This window comes from Vicugna pacos, chromosome 18 (assembly GCF_048564905.1).
Source record: "Vicugna pacos chromosome 18, VicPac4, whole genome shotgun sequence".
Taxonomy (NCBI): Eukaryota; Metazoa; Chordata; class Mammalia; order Artiodactyla; family Camelidae; genus Vicugna; species Vicugna pacos.
In genome coordinates this window covers 14,117,401-14,138,650 of record NC_133004.1, presented here as the reverse complement: position 1 = coordinate 14,138,650, position 21,250 = coordinate 14,117,401, and the positions used below count along the sequence as shown (strand labels likewise).

General features: G+C 49.8%; 1 protein-coding gene and 1 long non-coding RNA gene across 4 annotated transcripts in view; one reads left to right on the top strand and one right to left on the bottom strand.

Moving 5' to 3' along the window:
* Positions 1-8,536, bottom strand: part of LOC140687026 (uncharacterized) — a 28,091-nt gene extending 19,555 nt beyond the window's left edge. Inside the window, exon 1 of the long non-coding RNA XR_012061036.1 lies at positions 8,460-8,536. This is a non-coding gene — a long non-coding RNA (uncharacterized lncRNA). The remainder of the gene's footprint in view (positions 1-8,459) is intronic.
* The window catches only part of CIITA (class II major histocompatibility complex transactivator), a 46,874-nt gene continuing 26,254 nt past the window's right edge, over positions 631-21,250 (top strand). For 2 of the 3 annotated variants that reach the window (XM_072942211.1, XM_072942214.1), the window contains exon 1: positions 631-982. In XM_072942211.1, coding sequence (XP_072798312.1) covers positions 700-982 — 283 coding nt within the window. In that variant the 5' untranslated portion in view covers positions 631-699. Of the gene's footprint in view, positions 983-8,725; positions 8,902-21,250 lie in introns of those variants that run through there. The other variant, XM_072942213.1, reaches the window with a different exon arrangement.

Here is a 21,250-nt window from a genome sequence, read left to right as displayed (position 1 = left end):
GGAGCTGTTCTTTAAAAAGTAGTAATAATATTTATTATCATATATTTTAATAATTATATAATTAATAATAATAATGGTGGGTTATATTTGTTGAACTCAAATTTGTTGAACTTTTATCATGTTGTAGATAACTTGCTAGGTGCTCTACATACATTATCTCATTCAATCCTCCTTCCAACTCTAAGAGGTAAGTGATATTATCACTCCACCTTTTCAGATGGAGAAGTGGGGGCAAGAAGAGGCTAAGTAACTCGCACAACATCACATAGTCTGAGATTTGAACCCAGGCAGATTAGCTCCAAACTCAGTTGCTTAACTTCTATGCCTCATTGCCTTCTTGTTATGACACAACATGAGACCTTATAGGTCCTTAAAGAAGCAAGTCCCCTTCCTCTTAGTAAATACTGGATTGGCTCTAAAGGAATCCGCAAGGCTGTGGGTTTCTGTGGCACATGCACACAGGTGGAACCAGCGAATATCTGTGGGGTCTAAATTGGCCTCAGAATGCACTTCCATCAATTCATCAGACACCCCAGCGTACCACGCAAATGAGGAAATCCTCCTAAGCAGGGATAAACTGCAATAAACTGCAGAGGTTCCCTCATCCTGTTTTTCACTTCATATTTTGGATGCTGCAGGCCGGGTGAGCAGAGGTCCCAGGCTCTGGCCAGGGCAGCCGCCCTGCCTCCGAGCGCTACCATGAATCACTTCCAGACCATCCTGACTCAGGTCCGGATGCTGCTCTCCAGTCATCGGCCGAGTCAGGTGCAGGCACTCCTGGACAACCTGCTGGCAGAGGAGCTTCTCTCCAGGGAGTACCACTATGCCCTGCTCCAGGAGCCCGATGGTGAGGCTCTGGCCCGGAAGATCTCCTTGACCCTGATGGAGAAAGGAGACCCAGAGCTGGCCCTCTTGGGATGGGTCTGGAGTGGGCTGCCGACCTCAGCAGCTGAGAAGGACCCTGGCTACAAGGACCTTGGTGGTAAGTTGGCATCTCCTTTGCGCATGGACAATACCTGGCTGTAGGCAGCTCAGGGATTTTCCCTCTCCTCTCTGAAAGAGAGATCAATGTCATCATCCCTGCACCAAGTTGGGAAGGCAGACTGGATAGGAACCGGGGTCTCTGGTTGAGCTGGCAAGACAAGTGCTTGGAGAACTCAGTCTGTGATGCTGAACGCGCTGGAGAAACACAGGGCACTTCCCAATCTACTTAGAAGCAAAGCCTCCTGGAGGCACGCAGCCAGATGCCCACTTGGGTTGTTCTCTGAGCTGCCCTAATATCACAGGCACGGTGCTGGGCACTGGTGCGGGACACAGATGGACAGATCAGCTCCTGCCTGCAAGTGGGGAAGGTGGATGCAGGCACGATTAGCGTGTTTGAAAGACGGAGAAATGGACCCAAGAGCTGGAGAGCAGAGGTTGCAGTGTGTGCACATGTGTGCGTGTGCATGTGAGTGAGCGTGTGTGTTGTGCATGTATGTGTGGGTGTATGCAAGCGTGCCTGCCAGCACGGTGTGCATATGTGTGGGCGTATGCGTGCATGTGCAAGCATTTGTGTGCGTGCGCAGGCATGCACGAGCGTGTCTGCGCATCTGTGTCATGGAAAGAGACAGAAACTGAAACACTGACAGAGAGGGAGAAAGGAAGGGAGAGACAGGAAAGAAAGAGACAGAGACAGAGATGCAGAGAAGGAGGGAAGGAGGGAGGCAGGATAGGAGGGAGAAAGGAGGAGACAGAGGAAGGAAGACAAGGAGGGAGAAGGTGGGGGAAAGAGAGAATGAAAGAGAGACAGATTAGGAGCCAGACTGCAGGGAAAGAGTGTCTTACTTTTTTTTTAAAGAGTATTGATGACACTTGAATCTTAAATCAGAAAAAACAAGCCTATATCACACTATCTTCACTCATACCCTTGGCTCTGCAAACGTTTTAAGTCTTCCTTCCGTGTTACAAAGAAGTTTCTCACTTTGTTGCAAACAACGTTCTTCCTAAAGACACAGGCTTGTTGAGTCTCCTCGTCGCAAATCTCTGCTTTTCCAATTTTATGACTGGGTGGCTTGGTCCTGCTATGGCTTCAGAGTAACTTGAAACTTGAGATAATAACAATGATTCACATTTACGGAGTATTTACTGTGCGCCAGGCACCATCTAAGCAGGTGGTTCTCACATTCACCCTAAGCCCTTTGATGGTCTCCAACCTTACTTCACACACAAAGGAAAAACAGAGCCTGCCCAGAGGTGACCAACACTGGTCCCCAGATAGCAGGTGGTGGAGGCTGGATCTGAAAGCAGACAAGTTTTTAGCTTCAGTCTGAGGGGTAAAAAGCCTCTTGATGGCCTTGCCATGAACACCAGGGCGGTGTAGGTATTCCTCCTGCTCTTCTGCCGAGATACAAGTTTATGTGGTGTTGGCTGTCCTCGTGGTTAAATTCTCATCCAGGTGGTCTCTATCTGTCCCTTGGACGCTTCCTCCTAACAGACCCCGAGGGGTGGGGGGGGTGGGGCATCTTTACCACCTGAGTGACCTTCCTGACTTCCTAGTGGGAGTGCAAGCAGCTCGTGTGGTCTGGATGGAGCTGCAGGTGCCAGCCTGGGGGGATGTCAAAGCGATTTGCTCCCTGCAAAGTACAGCCTCCTTCACACCGCTCGCTCCTTTCCAACACCTCTGCCCCTCCCTCCTCCTCTCTCTGCTACGGCTGGTTTCTGTTCTTGAACTCTGTTTCCTCCCTGGGGATGTAATATTTTTATTTCTGATCCCATGTGATTCTAGAAAGGGAACTGGGCTCGTGGCAGTGTGGTCTCCAGCAGGCAGGGAGACAGGGAAGGACAAATCACTTCCTTTCCCTGCTGCTCCCCACCCTCCAGGTCAGTAAGACTCAACCCAGACTGGGGCAGGTGTGCTGCTGCGGGGCACGGGGGCGAGCAGCCTTCAGAGGGGGAGAAGGAGAAGGGGAAAGAGAAACACGTGGTTTGTGTGTAAAGGGCACTGTCTGTAGTTTCAAAAGTGGTTCAGAAAAGGAAATACATGTGTGAAGCTTTGTAACTCTCTCTGCAACCCTGTACTGGTCTTCACCCGCCACTGCTCCAAACCCTGCACCAACTCCCTGTGTCACTGCAAGGAAAGCCAAATTGGCACGGTTTCCGCAAGGCCCTTCACCATCTGCCTTTCATCACTGCGCTGCCCGCAGCCTGTGCTTCTGCCTTCCTGTCTTCTCCAGACACGCTGGCACCCTCGCTGTCTCTGACACGGGCCTGGGATGCTCGCTGCCACAGGACCTCTGCACGTGCTGTTCCCTCCACCTGGGACACTCTTCTCCAGGGCCAACCTCCTTGAATCCTTTAGCTCTTTTCTCAAATGACACCTTCTCCAGGAAGCCTACCTCGACCATCCCATTTAGAATTGCAACTCCCCCTCTGCATTCTGAGTGCCCCCCATTGACGTTTTCACCTTCTATATATCTTATTTTTGTATTATGCTTGTTGTTTATTGTCTGACTCACCCACCGGAAAATAAGCTCCCTGTGGGCAGGGATCTGTGCTGTCATCACAGACGCATCCCAAATGCTTAACACAGTGCCTGGCACAAGATAGGTGTATGATCTGTGTTTGTTGAATATTAAGTTGATAGATGGATAAATGGATGGATGGGTGGATGGATAGGTGGATGGGTGATAGGTGGGTAGATGGGTGACTGGAGAGGTGAATGGATGATGAGTAAGTGGATGGGGGATAAGTGGGCAGGGGAGTGGATGGATACGTGGATGCGGGATGAGTGGGGGGTGGGCGGTTCATGTACCGCTATTATTCTCACTGTACAGATGAGTACACAGAGGCTCAGGGAGATTAAGTGGTTTGCCTCGGTTATTGCCTGGGGATGGGAGGTTATTGGATCTCGTGAGTCCAGACCTATCACTGTACTTTCTGCTTGGCTGCTGTTTCTGAGTAACTCAAAGGGATATCGTAAGTCTACCCAGAATAGGCTGGCCATCTTCAAACTGAAACGCGGCTGATGATTCAGAACTCATCTTCAGATATTGCAACGCTTCAGTTGCAATTGTGCAGAAACCCACTTCTGGAAACGCGACCTTGAGGGTTGACTCCATGCTGCACGGAGCAGAACGTGTGCATCCAGCCCCAGGCAAAGTCGGGGGAGGCCCAGGAGTCCTGACAGCCTCAATGAGGAATCAAAGCAAACACTCAGTCACACCGGGGGGTGGGTGGCGGGGGCAATCAGAGGCCAGAGAAGAGAGAGAATGGCAGTGCTGGAAAAAGAAACAGGCTGGAAGCTAGACAGCTCTGGTTCTGAGACCATGCTCTGCTACTTACAAACTGTGTGACCTTGGCCATGTGACTGAACTACTCTGACCCTCGATTTCTTCATCTCTAAAATGGGAGTGATGACATAAACCTCCCAGGGCTATAGCAAGGATTAGATGAGACGGTAGCTGGGAAGCTTTCCAAGGCAGTGCTTGATGTTAAACAAATAACTCTAGAGGGGGGTTAACAGCAAGGAGAATTGGATGGGGAGTGGGGAATAAACCAGAGGTTTGAGTCTGCAGTCTCATTGGGGCCCCACATCATGTACACACCTACCCCAGGGCTGAGTTCTTGGGTGCTGTGTGCATCTGAGAAATGAGCCAATGTGACCCCCACCCTCGGGTTGGCACATGGGTTAAGCACATGGGCTGTGGCCTCAGTGCCAAGTTGTGACCCCCTGATTCCAAAGGGTATGACTGTGAGCACTTCCTGGGACCCCTGTTTGCCTCAGATTCCCCATCTATAAAATGGAGGTGATACTGGTACCCAGAGTGGCTATTCTGAGAATTCAGTACCATCATCCAAAATAAGGAACATGTATTCCTGGCAAAAGGAAAGCTCCCCATTCTGATTCATCAGCCTAGAGGGCGCTGTTTGGTGCAACCAGAGGCTGAAGGTGAACAGAAGGATGACTAGGGTCAGGCCCAGCCGGCCTCGGATTTGTGTCTTTGGGGGACACTTCCTCAGAGGCTGTAGGATGCCCCTGCCGCGGTCTTACATATTGTTGTTTTCTTTGGCTTTCTTTTGTTGTTGTGTAACTCTGTGTTTTTATGATGTGGGGTTGTTTTTGCCCATGAAGACTGTTCTAGGAACCACAGAACAAAGTCTCCTTCTAGGATGTTGCTAGATTTCTTGGAAAGGGAGGGACACACCCCAGGCCGCCAAGCTCTTTGTCCAGCTTCCTTCCCCATTTGGTTCTTGGGATGAGAGTCACCAGAGCCCAGACAGGGAGATGAGAGGGGCTGTGCCCCCCTCCCTCCTCCGTCCTTTCCCCAAACCCAGCCCTGCTCTGAGCTGATCGGGGAGCCTCCTTTGACTCCCAGAAGGAGATGCGTCAGTGTTTTTCCACCTTGAGCGGCTGCCAGCCAGCCAGCCCCACTTCACCTTCACCCATAGGAGCCGCAGAAGGAGAAGCACCTGCACAGGAAGTTGGCGGGTCCCCACGGGTTTTCCTGGGCTGACCAGTCTGTACTCGGCTTGGCTCCAAGCCTGGGGCCTGACCCAGCCAGGGACCGTTTCTGTTCTTTGTTGTTGTTACCTGGAGCAGCTCACCTGTGTCCTTCCTTAACATCTGCTGGTCTCTCCAGCTACCTGCCCATCCACCCACCTGCCTGCCTTCATGCTTACCTGGGCTACCTAACCACCTACTAACACTGACTTATCAATTCCTCAACTTACAACTACTATCTACTTCTATCTACTTATCAATTTATCAGTCTCTCTCTTTGTCTAATTGCCTGTATATTTATGTACCACCTAATTTACCTGCCTTCCTACCAACTAATCCACCTGTATATTTACTCATGAGTTGCTACAGTCTCATGTCTCTTCCCACATGCCCAACTTGCCTACATACCAGTATCATTCTGTGTATTTATCCACCTGTCCACCGATCTCTTTTCCTTCCTTTCTCACCTCCTTCCTTCCCTCCTCTTTAATCATTTATTTAGCATCTGCTAGGAACCATGGGAATCGCAAACAATCATAAGAAATATCACTTACAACCTAGTAAGGAAGGATTCTGTGCATTTGGAACTGAGCCTGCCTTGCTCATTCAAATCCCAACCCCATCCATTTGCTCAACCTGTCTTTAAGTCATGTGTCTTTTCAATAAGAAAATAAAACACTGGGTCCCAGACAGTCAGGACTTTGTGACCTAATCAGAGGCAGCAGGGGCTGTCCCCATGAAATAAGAAGTTCACAAGGTATTGCCAAATCCACGGCAGCAGGTTTGATGAAAATGAGTAAAGCAGAAGATTGCTGTTAGCTGGAAGGGTGATGAAGGTGGGAGCTGGGGCCGTGAAGGATGGCTAAAATACAGCCAGATGGGAGGAGGCAGGAGTGCAGTCCCAGGGAGGGCTGGCAGGGGGAACACTGCCTGGGCACAGGGGGCACCGAGCAAGGTCTGTTTGGGGACTTACAGCAAGGGATGGCAAGCTTTCTAGAATGCTAATCCTATCGCGCTGGATCCTGTCTTGAGACAAATTCAGATGTCCAGGGCAGGGCTGGCCTCAACAACGCTGAGGTGGCCCCTCAGTCAGGAGGGGATCGGCTTCATCTAAGGCAGCCCTGGGCTCTGGAGAATGGTCACCATCTCCAGGGGAGGTTTTGAGGGGGGTAATTAGGTTTATTTCTGTATTTATGTTCTTTTAGAGGAGGTACTGGGAGTTGAACCCAGGACCTTGCACATGCTAAGCGTGTGCTCTACCACTTGAGCTATACCCTCCCCCACACCTCTGGGGGAGTTCTGAAGAGGGACATCATCAGGAACGCAGGATGCTTTAACAGGGAGAAACCCCGGGGTTGGCTTAGCCTCTCTACCGCCTCCTTGCCAGGTCCACTCAGTCCACGAGCTTTATCTCTCTACCTCAACGCCAGCCCGCCCCTCTCCTTGTCTATCTCCACTGCCTCTGCTGAAATCCAGACCCCTATCAAGTCCTGGCAGGGGCCCCACGGTGGCACCTCCCCGGTCTCTATACTCACAGCCTCCTTGTGCCGATTTACAGCCTCTGTTGTCAGCATAATACACAGGCTGGCACATGTCACCAGCCTGCTCAGAAACCCATGTTGACACAGGAATGACCAGATTCAGGTCTTGTGGAGCGTGGGTCTGGGACGAGGGGAGGGGAAGGAGGACAAAGAGAGACCAGGTAGCAGACGGCTGCTGTGGTCCAGGTGAGAGATGCTGGCATCCAAACGGGTGCATCCCAGGCCTGAGTGACTCTCATTCCAAGCTCTGCCCTGCCACAAAGCTGATTCAGAGCTGCCTTGGCCACGGCCGTCAGAGCTGGCCCCCTCTGAGGACAGGAAGAGATCCCACAGTTGGCCCCAAAACACTGAATGGCCAGGTGTGCCTCTCCCTGGGCATCAGGGCATAGGAAGATGAGACCACTTGGGATTTCTAATATTCTGTTTTGTTAGCCTAACAGAGCAAGTCTTTGTTTCAAACTGACTCTTAGCATTCTCATTTGTCTGCCTACTTACCCCCCTGGGACCTCTGAAAGCAGCAACGGCTTCAAAAATAATCACCATACAAATATAGCACCATTATCCTCATTTCACACATGGGGAAACTGAAGCACACTCAAGGGAAGTGAAGAGTCCAAGGCCACCTCTCTGCTAGTCACCGCAGGGGCCAGACCATGGCCCTTGACTCCCAGTCAGTGTTCTCGCAGTAAAAATGCTGGAGGCACTTAAGTCACTGTTTCCCAAATGTTCAGTACCACCCTCATGATTTTTCACCCCATCTACACTGTTACTAGCTTGACAGATTTTTTTTTTCCAAACCACTCACATTTTTCATTCAACTTCATTTGCCAAGGAGTTTATGTCCACCATAAATGAAAAAGAAGGCCATACAAAAAAGTAACCGTTAAACAGGAAAGCAGAGCAAGGTTACTCCATTCTAGCCAGATACTTCTGTCTACGGAGGGCTTGAGGCTGAGGGCTGCTCTCTGTGCAGTGAGGGGACCGCGCGTGAGAAGAGGTGTTAAAGATACTTTAGCCCCCAAACTAAGACTTTCTCCTCAAGGCTTCCAGGACTATGGGCAGAGACTTGAAAGGGCACTTTCTCCCTGCATGAGATGAACTGTCTCTCTGCCACAACTACATGTTACCCCAAACCATCTGGCTATGAGTATGCTATCTTTGGGGTAACAATTTTTGGTGTATAATTCATGTTTCAGTCGAACTTCTTAGAATAAAAACAATGAGTGGACCACTCGTGTTCTTCAGCGCAATTCGGGTCAGTGTGGTGTGGGGCTGGGGTGGTAGGTGACAGCTGAATCTAGGAAGTCTGCTGAAATCCAGCAGGGGCTTTCAGCTTGTCTTGAGGTGTCTGTGGGGCTCTGACCCCCGACCCCATCCCTCAGAGGATGGTAGATATTGGCAGCTGGCACCAGCATGGCTCCACTGTGGTCTCTTACCATTTCAGAAAGTCAGTATGTTGAAGACCCCTCAACAGACGATTCACAACCTTCTGTGGTCACCCCGTTAGATCCACAACAAGGAACTGAAATTAACAGCAGGCACAGGGAGGGTTTAAGGGAGCGTGGGCAAATTAGAACATGTCTAAATGTGAAAAATCTGACAACTCAGATCACCTCATAGCGGGAGAGTTTTCTGCTAGTCCCTTACTTGCTTCCTTTGCATGTTTGCTTAGTCTTGGTGGGCTCCAGTCGGGTGTGGGGAGACCAGCCAGAGATGAGGCTACCTGCTCTTGAGTTGGACATCCGAAGGCATCGCTGGGCAGGCTGAGGGCACCAGGAAGGGCTGCCAGAGTCCAGGAGCTGCTACTTCACTGCGTTTCCCACATCATGCGTTGCCTGGCTCCACGCCCTACCGGGTCCTACCTGCCAGAGCCCCAAGGTAAAAAGGCGGGTGGAGGATATTGGGGCTGAGAATGCTTCTTCACTTAGGGTGAAGTCTTAGCTGGTCCCACCATCCCAAATAAACAGGGACATTGCTCTGAATTGGGAGGTGAGGGTGGAGAGAGGGGTCTGTGTCCTGCTGGGGCTTTTGGAAGAAGTGGGGTGGTTTGTCATTTCCTTCTGTGGAGGGACTTTCAGGTCCACCCAGACGCCTGGAATGTGAGAGGGCTTTATCAGCCTGGAGAGCACTAGAGGGCTGACTTCCAGGAGGCGTGTCTTTAGTTCTCAGCATTGATGGCCAGACTCGGCCAACCACAAGGTCCTGTTTCTGCCAGGTAAACACTGAGGTGCCCTCGAAGGATGGGGCCACCTGCCAGACCCACCCCATCCCCAGGAAGCAGGGAAACCGAAGCCAGGGTCAGCCCCTTGGTGTAGATGTTAAGCCCCAGCGGATGGGCAATAGCCAATCACCTGGACAGATGCTGCCCTCCCCTCAAGTTTCCAAACGGTGTTTTGGGGAATAACTGGGGACAGGGGACAGACGATGAGAGACAGCAGAGCCCAGACATCTGATACCAGCTCTGAAGGCAGTACGACAGGTTTGAATCCCCGCTGCACTGTTGGCTGTGTGTGAAGCGACCCTGAACATGTCCCCAGCCTACTCCAAGGCTTTTTTCCTGGGCTGTAAAACGGGATTAGGGGAAAACTCTTATTACAACGCCAAGGCCAAGAATCAGAGGGTCTAGCCGAGCCTGGCGCGCTGTCGGATCCGAAGCTCAACACAGGACCCCAGCGTTATTGATGTTGCTGTTGTTGTGTGGTTGAGGGGGGAGGGACTCCTTTTCTCAGATGCTGCTGAAGTGTGCAGCTCCCTCTAAATCACAGATTGAGGACAAGTCAGCCAGAGCTTGTTAAAGGAGTTTTCCAGGGGATGAGAGAGGTCAGAAGTCACCTTGACCCACCCCTTCAATTCTTGATGAGGAAATGCAAGCCTGGAAAGGGAAATGACCTCCCCAGGGTCTCACAGTGGGTGGAGCAGGGATCCAGGACCTCCGGACAAGGGAGAGCAGGAGGAATGCCAATAGTGGGTGTGTGGTGATGGGAACTCAGAGTTGCCAGGGCTGAATTTCCAGCCAGTGAAGGTCCCTGAGGAATTTTCTTTTCCTCCCAAGGGCATCTGGCTTCCCAGGATCAGTGAATGGCTCAGCAAGCAAGCCTCTGAGTCCTTGTGCTCTGCAGGTGTCGTTTGCCACCTTCAAGGTGAGGCTGAGCTGCCGAGAAATCCAGGATCAGCCAGGGGTGGGACTGAGCTCTCTGCAACAGGGCTTGCATATCACATGTCCCCAGGCAGGCTGCCTCCCCCAAAACCAGGCGCTGGCTATTTCCAGGAGCTGACTGGGCGCTTTGGGAGTGCCCAGGAGTGTAACGGGTAGGCTAGGCGCTTCTGAGAAGCCACGTGGTGGGCACAGCAGGAGGAAGCCTGGGTGCCTGCTTACTCCCCCGCTTGGTTTGGCCCAAGCCCCATGGAGCAGAAAGAAAGTGAAAGAGAAAAAAGCTGGCCACAGGGGGGTGGAGGTGTGGTAGCCAGGCAGCTGCCAGAGCTGGAGGGAGGGAGACGCCACCGGCAGCACAAGTCGCAAGTCAGGGGAACAACGGTAGGTAACCAATTCCCCCTCTGCAGCCCCTAAAGTCGGACTGGGAATAGAGGTAACTACTTGCCAGAGGTCACCCAGCAAGGCTGGGAGGAGGGGGGTAGTAACGTGATGAGTGTATGCTCTGGAAACTCCTCGTTTCCAGCATCCCTGGAACGACTCCACGCAGGGAGCAGGGAACCGGGAGTTGGTCTGCTGAGCCCACGGCACCGCGACCCAGGGGAGGCGATGGGAAGAGCTGGCGGGAGGGGCAGCATCTGCAGAGAGACTGGGACACAGAAGGAGGGTGCAGAGTAGAGAGGCAGCGGGCTCAGTAGACAGACACTCTATGCGTACCAGAATCTGTAGAGGGGTGCAGGGGTGCACGCAGGGGGCACAGGCTTTCCCTCTACCTGGGGACCTTGGACCAGGGTTGCCCTTCTCTGAGCCTCAGTTTCCCTGCTTGAGTCATGTTCCCACTCTGATTCTGGAGTGTGGGTATCCAGCCCTCCTGATGGGGTCCCCTGCGCAAGGGTGGTTATAAGGAAACCATTAGCCAGCAGATTGGAGAAATCCTCACTTCTTTTTTACTATCTTGGGGAACAGGGGTTTTCCTGGATGTCTTTGACCGTTGACTTCTCTACTGCATGTTGGGGTCTTGAGTCACACCCTTTAAGGAGAGAAACTAAGAGTCCCTGGAAAGGGGTTGAGGTGGGGCGTTCTGGGGACCCAGAACATCGCAGCTGGAGCCACCATGTCTAGCTCTGTCCTGGACCCTTAAAACCTGCAGTTCTCCTTTGAATCTCACAGCCTCTCTCCACCCAAGGTGACACAGGGGAGGGGCCATAAGCTCCCCCCCTCCAAGTGCAGCCAGGAGTTCCTAATTTGTCAGGGAGTCTTCCATCTACGTGTCACTTCCCACCCACCAAAAGAAATACAACTCCCAGCCAATTGGAGGGTTACAGAAATGAGTGCTTCTTGCTTCAGGGCTTGGTGGGGCTGAAGGGGGAGAGGAGGAGACCCCAGCAAATTGTCACTTTCCAAACCGCAGACTGCCTTAGGCAAGGACTTAGTCTCCAAGATCTCAAGACATGGGGTGGGAGGGCCCTCAGAGATAATGAGCCAGGGAGTCCCAGGCTTCCCATCCAGAAGGATCACGCAGGAGGCTGTTTAGTGTGCAGGTTCCTGGGCTCCACCCCCAGGCCCCATTGGCTGGGCCTGGGTGGAGCTCCCAATGGCAGGTTAACCAGCTCTGGTAGGGGCGGAGGTGGGAGGCTGTGATTCCTATGTCAAGGTCCAGAGATCACACATACTTTGAGAGGTACTTATGTGGTCCAACCCCTGTACTTTCTCCATGTTACAAAACCTCTGGGGATTTCCCTGGGAGGTTTAGTCATAGGCCACATAGCCAAGCTATTAGCAGAGTCAGAACTTGAACTCTGGTCTTCATTCAGTGCCTGGGCGGGGCTTGTGAGCCTCCACAAACACAAGACAGGGCCTGGATGTTATAGAGTCCAAACTCGTTCTGCTGGCTGCATGACAGGCCAATAAATTGGGAGACAAAGAGTTGGGCAAGGAATAGCGACTTTATTCGGAAAGCCAGCAGACCAAGAGGATGGCAGACTAATGACTTGGAGAACCATCCTGCTCCAGTCAGAATACAGGCTCCTTTTACACAAAAACAAAAAAACAAAAAAACAAAAAACAGGGAGGGGGTGTTGTTGGTCGTTGCAAACTTCTTGGTGTAGGAATTCTTTGTTCCTGGGGCTGCCCACGTCCACGAGGGCCAGGTCATGGTGCTTCTGCAAAACCTCCAACAAAACAAGTGTTATTCCCTGCTCTGCAGCCTTGTTATCTTTACCTGAGTGCAGAGCTAGCAAGACTAAGCCTAGAAAACAGGACACAGTGATTAAAGCTAAAGGAACAGATCTAACATAGAATCAGATTTGTTCTTTTCCATTACATGGACAGTCAGAGGGAGACTTGACACGCACAGCCTGTCTGATGGCACGGACCTGGCACTGGCCCCCGCTGAAGAGCAGAATCAGCAGTGAACACAGGGACACTGCACTAAGGCCTGGTGTCAGTCGGGCAATCAGGGACGTGGCCTGAGGGAGACGGTGAAGCTTACGGACTTGGCTTTGAGACTTGGCATCAGTCACCCTGGGCAAGTGACTTCCCCTCCTCTGAGGCACATGTCTAAGATGGATAAAATGTGATCTTTTTTTTTGATGATTTCCTGACCTGCACAGAAGAAGCACTTTGGAAAAACCACCAAAATCAGGAGTAACTGTTATAGGTTCTAGAGGGATTGTACAGACGAGCAGAAGTCATGGGCACAGGGAGGTTTCCAAAGACTCTGACACAAACAGGATCTGTGGTCCAAAGACAGTTCTCAAAGAGGCCTTGATTGATACTGATAGGGAGGACATTGGTGCTTTTCTGACCCTCTCTTAATTTAAAAAAAATTTTTTTTTCATTTTTTAAAGAGGTAGTGTCATTTATTTATTTATTTGTTTGTTTGTTTGTTTGTTTACTGGGGGGTGGGCTTATTTATTTATTTAACGCTGGTTGGTCCTGGGGTTTGATCCCTGGACCTCATGACTGCTTTTGCACACTCTTACCACTGGAGTGCTACCTTCACCCACTCTGATTCTCTTTTATTCCATCTCTGTTTTTGTGTGTAGGCATCATTAGCAAATACTAATGTTTCTTTTCAACCAAATGGGAGCACAGCTGACATTATTTTGATAACATTGTTTTATTTTCAGTGACACCTGATACTGTGTTTTTTCCCCCATGCGAGGTAGTGATAAAAAGTTTTCTTTAAAAAAAATAAATAAGATAAAATAAAATAAAATATACCAGCATAATTATTTTTGAGTGTACAAGTCAGTGGCATTAAGTACATTCACAATGTTGTGCAACCATCACCACCATCTGTCTCCAGAATTTTCATCATCCCAAACTAAAACTCTGCCCCCATTAAGCAATAACTCCCCATCCTCCCCTTCCTCCAGCCCCGGGCAACCACCATTCTACTTTCCGTTTCTATGAATTTGACTTCTCTAAGTGCCTCATGTAAGTGGAATTTGTTCTTTTGTGTCTGGCTTCTTTTGCTTAGCTTAACATCTTCAAGGTTCAACCATGTTGTAGTATGTGTCAGAACGCCATTCCTTTTTACGGCTGAATAATATTCCATTGTATGGAGTGACCACATTTTGTTTATCCATTCGTCTGTTGATAGACCTTTGGGTTGTTTCCATCTTTTGTCTTTTGCGAATAGCCTTGGTATGAAGGTTTGTGTGCAAGTATCTACTTGCGTCCCTGCTTTCAATTCCAGGCAATTTTCTTTTAAAATAGATACATTTGTTTCTTTAAAAAGTTAATTTAAGGAGAATACTTGGGTGAATTATAGAACAGGTGGCTGCAGATACCACACACACACAAAAATTTGTGAAGGAGGCAGGTGAATGCCTGAAGTTTGGGAGACTCCGAAATAGTGGACAGATCTGGTAGCTCTTGTAACAGCCTAGGCTAGGGGGCTCGGGGCTCCTAGGTCAAGGGATGGCTGCTGAGGGACTTTTGGAAGGAAAAAATATAGGAATAGGGGAGGAGTCCGATCTGATTCCAGGGTTTCCAGCTGGGGGAGAAGTAGAACGGTCTGAAGTCTCCCTTGGGGGAAAGAAAGCCATGCAAACTGGGAGACCATGTTTTCTTGGCAACTGGGAGACTCAGGTTGTCCTGGAAAAAAAGCCTACGTTAGCTCCCAGAATCACCACAAGGCAAGTGCGTGTGTGTTGGGATAGGGGTGAGCAAGGGCAATGCTCCCTGGAAAATGCAGATTCTTGCCCCGCCCCAGACTGACTGAGTCAGAACCTCGGGGCGAGGTCCAGGCTGCTGTGTGTTTAGCGCCCGCTTCAGGCTTTGTGTGCTGCAATTCCCAGACAGTTTATTTCCTAACCTCTTTTCACTCTGAGCTGTCACCAGGGCTGCGGAGACCCAGTCGGCATACTGGATACCACAACTTCCCTGATGCCTGCTCCTTCCTTTGTGGAATGGGCCAGTTTGGGCGCTCAGAGCCAGTCCCCTCCAAGCCCTTCTATCGGAAGACACCCTCCTGTGCACCCCAGTCCCACTGTGGGGCAGGACAGAATTCAGTCCCGCCTCTCCCTGCCCCAGTCACCCATCCATCCCAAGCCATCATCTTTCCAGCAGGTCAGAGGTAAAAGCGATCCTAGAAGGCCTCTAAGCAGAGGGTTGCAAACCCAGATGCCTAAGGGGCCATATTTGTGGGAAATGGGACCAGGCAGAATGCAATAGGGCATAGTAGGGACTTCGGCGACAATCAGTTGTATACTCTATATGGAGACGTTGCCATGGTAATTAAGACACACACAGACACACTCAGATTGTCTTAGGAAACAAAACACCTAAGCCCAAGGGCCTGACTCACCCTTCATTTTCAATCCATACAAGCCAAGCCTCCTTTGGCACAGAGAAGAAGCCTGTGGTCAGAGTCAGGCACCAAAGCCAGCCGATAATGGTATTTTCAGACCTCCATCTCCACTGGCCTGCAGACCCCTATTATACGCTCATACGCATGCCCGTGCGCGTGCACACACGCACACACACACATACCCTTTCTAGTTTCCCTGCCTGGAGAAGTGACTAGACCTTCCAACTGCCTTTCAGCCCCATAGCCCGTCAGCATTGCCACATACCTTAGTTTCGCCTCTGTCTCTTGTGACCTCCTCAAGCCCTTCCAGGAAGTGAAAGCCTTGAGACCATCAGATTCCAGAAGTCCTCGTTGTCTCCTTTTCCGGGGTCGCCCACGCGGGGCTGGCAAACAGGGCCGAAGTGCAGAGGCTTCATCCTGCTGAGCCTAGCACAGCGGTGAGCATCCTCAGACGGGTGTCCTTGTGAAACTGTGGGGGCATTTCTTTAGGATGCTTATCCCCAAGAAATGAGTTGCTGGATTGTTGGATCTCTGCATCCTTGGGTATCCTGAGTGGTGCCAGGCTGTTCTGCAGGTGGCCACACGCGTCCACTCCCACCAACCCCTTGGCTTGGCCCAGGTTTCTAATTTTTGCTAGCTGTATGGTGTCAAGTGACACTTTGCTGCTTTCAATTTGGAGCTTACATCTCAGTAGCTCTTCCTGGATATGTCACTTGAGGCAAGTCACAGCAACCTAATGAGGTAGACACTATGCCAACTAAAGGCAATAGATGCCACAACTCAGAGAGGCTGAGTAACTTACTTGAGGTCACACAGTGAGTGTGGAACTGGAATTTGAACCCAGAGCTCACACTCTTAACCACTATACCATTATCATCACATTTGGTCTCGTTTCCAAAATATCATCTGGGCTTACACTGCAAGCCTCTTGGCAGGGGCTGTGTTTTAAACCTCTTTACCCCTGGAGAACTGAGCCCAGTGACTTTCTTGTAGGAGATGCTCAGTAAATCATAGTTTTACAGGCTTAGAGAGAAAAAAAGTGCCAGACATCTTGTAGGGTTTCTCTGGGGGACTATGGGTATAAGAAGAAAGGAGGAACTTGTTTGAACTATAAGCTCCACAAAGATGCTGACTGGGGGCTGGCGATGGCAGATAAGTGGTCCTGGGCTCCCAGCTTCCCACCACCGTGTCGCCTCCGGAAGCAGCTTGTCATGAAGTTGGGGAGCAGAGTGGTTAGGAGGCCTTGGGGGAAAGGAAGGGGAGAAGGCTGACAGCCAGTGAGGAATCTAAAATCCCCAAATGCTTCATCTGAGTGGGCTCCCACACCCAGTTGGTGGAACTAAAGCTCGGAGGAGTAAAGAAATGTCCTTAAGATCAAAGGTGGAGCTGGAACTCAAACTCATGTTTCTGGACACAGAGTTCAGAGACTTTCCATTCCTTCCTCAGGAGGAGAAGATCACGATCAGCAGGCAGGGAACTATGCCTTCTCATGCTCTTTTGTCACAGTGCAGAGCTGTGCTGAAGGCACAAAGGAGCCCCTTCCTCCCTCTCAGTGCCTCCTCAGACCCCCAAGGCTATACCCACTCCCTTTCTGGGAAGAAAGCCGCTGATAAACTGAGGCTAACTTCATTGTCAACATCTGTACGATGGGTATGATACTCATCCCCCAGAGCTGCTGTGACGATTGAAACAAGATAATAAACAGAGAGCATCCAGCCCAGCCCCAAATGCAAAAGAGTCTCCCCAGCAGAGACAGAGCTGTAGAAACTGAATATCAAGGTCTGAGCTAGAACATTCTGGTGATGCTTGATTTCCCTCAGGGGAGAGAGAGAAATGAACTTTTATTTCAAAAACCATTTTGGTGCATATGAGCTTTCAAAATCTGCAGTGTGGTATGAAGTGGGGATGGAAGCAAATCCCCCTAAGGACTTTTGGTGGCAAAAAGATCAGGAACTTTTTCTCAAGTTGGATGTGGAAGATGGTGGTGCAGGAGGAAGGGCGGGTCCAAAGAGGACCTTCTAAAAATACTGCTTGTTTACCCAAAAGACATGGCCCACTCTTCTGCTGCACCCCTGACAGCTCCTCAAAAGGAGAAATCGTCTTGCCACCCATGCCTCCTCTCGCCGGCTGAAGGCACCTCCCCAGGGTGGCCAGGGGCCAAGAGCCAGGAAGAAGCTGAAACTTGGTGCCAGGCAGCTGGTTCAGATCTCAGCTCACTACTCTTCTCTATGAGCCTGTTTCTTCATCTAAGGAATGGGAATACAAATAGCTAATGTGTAAGTTCGACTAAAGGGGATAATATCTATCAATCATGTCATTTGGTGCCTGGCACTTGGGGGCACGTATGAATGCTAGTTGTGTGTCATTCCTATTGATGGAGAGAGCCCACCATGTGCTGGTGCCTAGGGGTAGGTGAGCTAGATGGGGGGTGTCCTGCCCTCACAGGGCTCCTGGCCTATAGGATCTGCTCTGTGCTGGGGCAACTGAACAGCCTCCTGCCCCTAGTTCCCTCTGAAATTGCAGGTGCAGGGAAGAGTCCAATTAGGAGCCTTTGAAGCACTTCCTGAGCATCTAGAGACACAGGAAATTTGGTTGTGGGAACACCGGGAGATGCCAGGCCAAGATGCAAGGAGATCTAGGCATGAATGGGAGGCACTGCATCCCTGTGGGGGGCTCTAGACTGAAAGCCTAGATTCTCAGCCTCCCAATGCAATGGGCTTCCTTTGACTGTGGGCCTCCTGTGTGCCTGGGGCACCACACAGAGCCTCTCTCGGCCTTTCGATGATGCCACAAGATAAGCATCGTTATCCCAGCCTAGTGGTGGGAAAGCTGATACTCAGAGAGGTTAAGTCACTTGCCTAAGGCCTCCCAGCCACGATTCAAACTCAAACTCTCCAACGAGGTGATGTGCGACAGGCCATTTCAGCAAGGCGTGAGTACCTTCCTCTGTCAAATGGCTGGAACTCTCCATCCTGCCTTCTCCAGAGGGCTCTTTGTGAGCTCAGATGGGCAGCTGGAGGCAGAAACCTGTTGTGAGCTGCAAATCCATGTCTATTCAAGAGGAACTGTGCAAGGCGCAGGCTTCATCTTGGGGATGCAGGAGGGTCCTGAGGCATATGCTGGGAGTGTCTGAGAGCAGACCTTTCAAGCGGTACTGCTGGTTGTGGGGCTTACTTCTTCCTGTGGAGGCTGTGGAGTCTCCTTATGCAAAAAACCCAGAAAGCTCGGCTTCACAACGTGGTAATTCAGGAATGGAAGAGAAAAGGTCCCTTTGTCAACCTCATAGAGGTAAGAGGTGAATTAATGAGAGTAAGAATGGCCATCAGCCATACTGAGCTCATCATGTATGTCTTGAATGCTGTCCTGCGTTTCCTTCCATGCATTAAGCACTTACTAAGTGCCAGTTACCTTCCTAAGGGGTCTACACGAATTAACTCACCTAATCCTTATGAGTTATCAAGTATTATTATTTCCATTCTACAGATGAGGAAACTGAGGCTCCAAGAGATTCTCATGTATATCAAGTTGAATTGTATCCCCCTACCCCTCTGCTGCAAAGATATGTCCACATCAAATCCCTGGACTCTTTTCTGGGGTTTTTGGAAAAAAGTTCTTTCCAGATATAATTAGGTTAAGGGTCATCAAATAATATTATGAACTTGCCCAGGCTGCGGTGACTTGGTAGATAGGCATGGTTTTGGAGTCAGGCAATTTGACTCTAAAGCTCAAGGGAGTTGCTTTGTTTCTGTACTGTCAGTGTATTTCCCTGGTGTTTGACCAGATTTGGTGATGCTGTCCAACGTTTGAAGTGGAGCTTGTCAATCAGCTAGACTTTTTCAGGCCCCTCCCCTCTATGCCTCCCTCCGTCACCCACCTGTGATGGGACCTGGCGCCTATTCCTGAGCCCGGATAAATGGGGGTGATCGTTTGAATGGAAACATTTTGATTGGCAGGAAAGAGCGTGGACTGGGAGTCTTGTGCTTGGAGATCAGGTACAGGCTTGGGCACTGGCAGACTCTGGAGCCTTGCGCAAGGTAAATCCCCTCTCAGGGTCTCATCTTCTCCTCTGTAGAATGAAGGAGATTGAACTTGAAGGTCCCTGGCAGATCTCTTGAGAAAACTGAGAGTCTGCGTAACTTGACCAAAGTCACACATTTCATTCATGGAGTTGCTGGAGTTAGTCTGGAGCTGCTGTCATTAGATCTCACTGTCTGGGAAAAGAGACAGTGTGCCATAATGTAGGCTCTCAATAAAGACCTCAGATTGAAAATGGGAGGCAGGCAACAGGCAAGGTTTGGGGCAGGGAGATCTTCTCTCACCACCCTGGAGAGAAAAGTAGATTGCTTGGTTGGCTACCAGGGAATGTGTTGGGAGAGGTGGAGCCCTCCCCTCTGCCTGCCAGCCTTGGCCCCATTCCAAGAACAGGGGGGCCGTCTTGTCTTTCAGTTCTGTTTCCTCCAGCCACGGTTGGCTAGACCTTTAAAACAAGCCTGCTATGTTTGGGTTCCTGTGGCCCCCACCCAACCCGTCATAAAGAGTCAGCCCTGGTCAGGGCCCCTGCGTTGGAGTGGAAAGTTCATTCTCTGTGATATCCAGTTGTGTGCTGAGACCCTCTGCGGCTAGTGAGAGCAGTTGATGACTGAAAGGAAAAGAAGCAGCTGGGAGGTGGTGGTGAGTTGTGTCTGTTTCTCACAGCCTTTCTCTGCTTTGATTCCATTTTCTTCTGGCCTAGGCTGGGCACTCAGAAAGCTACCTTGAATCCTCTAGACTTCACAGCCAGCTCTCTTCTCACTTCCTCCAAGAAGGTTCCTATGATTCTTTCCAGTGTGTGTCTGTGTCCCATGTACATCAAGTTGAATTTTGCCCCCTACCCCTCTGCTGCAAAGCTATGTCTACATCAAACCCCTGGACTCCCTTCTGGGATTTTGGAAAAAAAGTTCTTTGCAGATATAATTAGGTTAAGGATCATCAAATAATATCATCCTGGATTATCTGGGGAGGCCCTAAATCAATGTCCTTTTTTGAGTGGGTAATTAGGTTTTTTTAAATATATGTATATATTTTTAGGGGGCAGGTAATTAGGTTTACTTATTTTTATTTTACTTTTGGAGGAAGTACTGGGGATTGAACCCAGGACCTTGTGTATGCTAAGCATGTGCTCTACCACTTGAGCTATACCCTTCCCCCAATGTCCTTTTAAGAGAAAGCCAAGTTAGCAGGTGATGTGACCAGCAAGGCAGAGACTAGAGTGATGTGGCCACAAGGTCACAAGTCAAGGAATGACACCAATTCCCAGAGCTGGAAGAGGCAAAGAATTCCCCGCTAAAACCTCCAGAGGGGCCATGGCCCTGCCAGCACCTTGACTTTTGACTTCTGGCCTCCAGAACTATGAGGGGATAAGACTCAGTTACTTTAAGCTACTAGGTTTGTGGTACTTTTGTTGTGGTAGCTACAGGAAATGAACACATCGTAGGATCATGGACTATCTGAACGAGGGATTCATTAGCCATTTGAGCCATGTGGATGAGGCTTTGTACTGGCTCTCGCCAGCGAGAGCTGCTGCTTAGCCTCTCTAAGCCTCAGGTTACCCATCTGCAAAATGGAGAGAATAATGCCTACCTTCCAGGGACTGTGGTTTGTTTTAACAGCTTTATTGAAGTATAATTCAAGTATCAGACAATTCACTCATTCAAAGTGTACAATTCATGGCATGTTTAGCATATTCACTCAGTTGTGCTCCATCCTCACAGTCAACTTTACAACATTTCATCATCTCCTCAAAAAAAAACCCATATTCATTAGCAGCTGTTACCCATTTTCCTCACAACTCTCCCCCTACTATAGCCAAACACTAATTTACTTTCTATCTCCAAAGATTTGTCTGTTTTACATATTTCATATAAGTGGAATCATACAAAATGTAGACTTTGTGTCTGGCTTCTTTCACTTATGTTTTCAAGTTTCATCCATATTGAAGCAGGTGTCAGTACTTTATTCCTTTTTAGATCTGAATACTGTTCACTGTATAGATAGACCACATTTTGTTTATCTTTTCATCCACTGATGGCCATTTGAATTGTTCCCATATTTTGGCTATTATGAAGTATGCTTCTACATGCATTCGTATGCAAGTTTTTGTGTGGATACGTCCAGGGTTGTTTTGAGGATTAAATGAAGTAGTACCTAATGTCTTTGATACGTTCTCCAACAAATGATAATAAAAGATCTTAGAAAAAATCTGCCCCAACTCCTTCAAT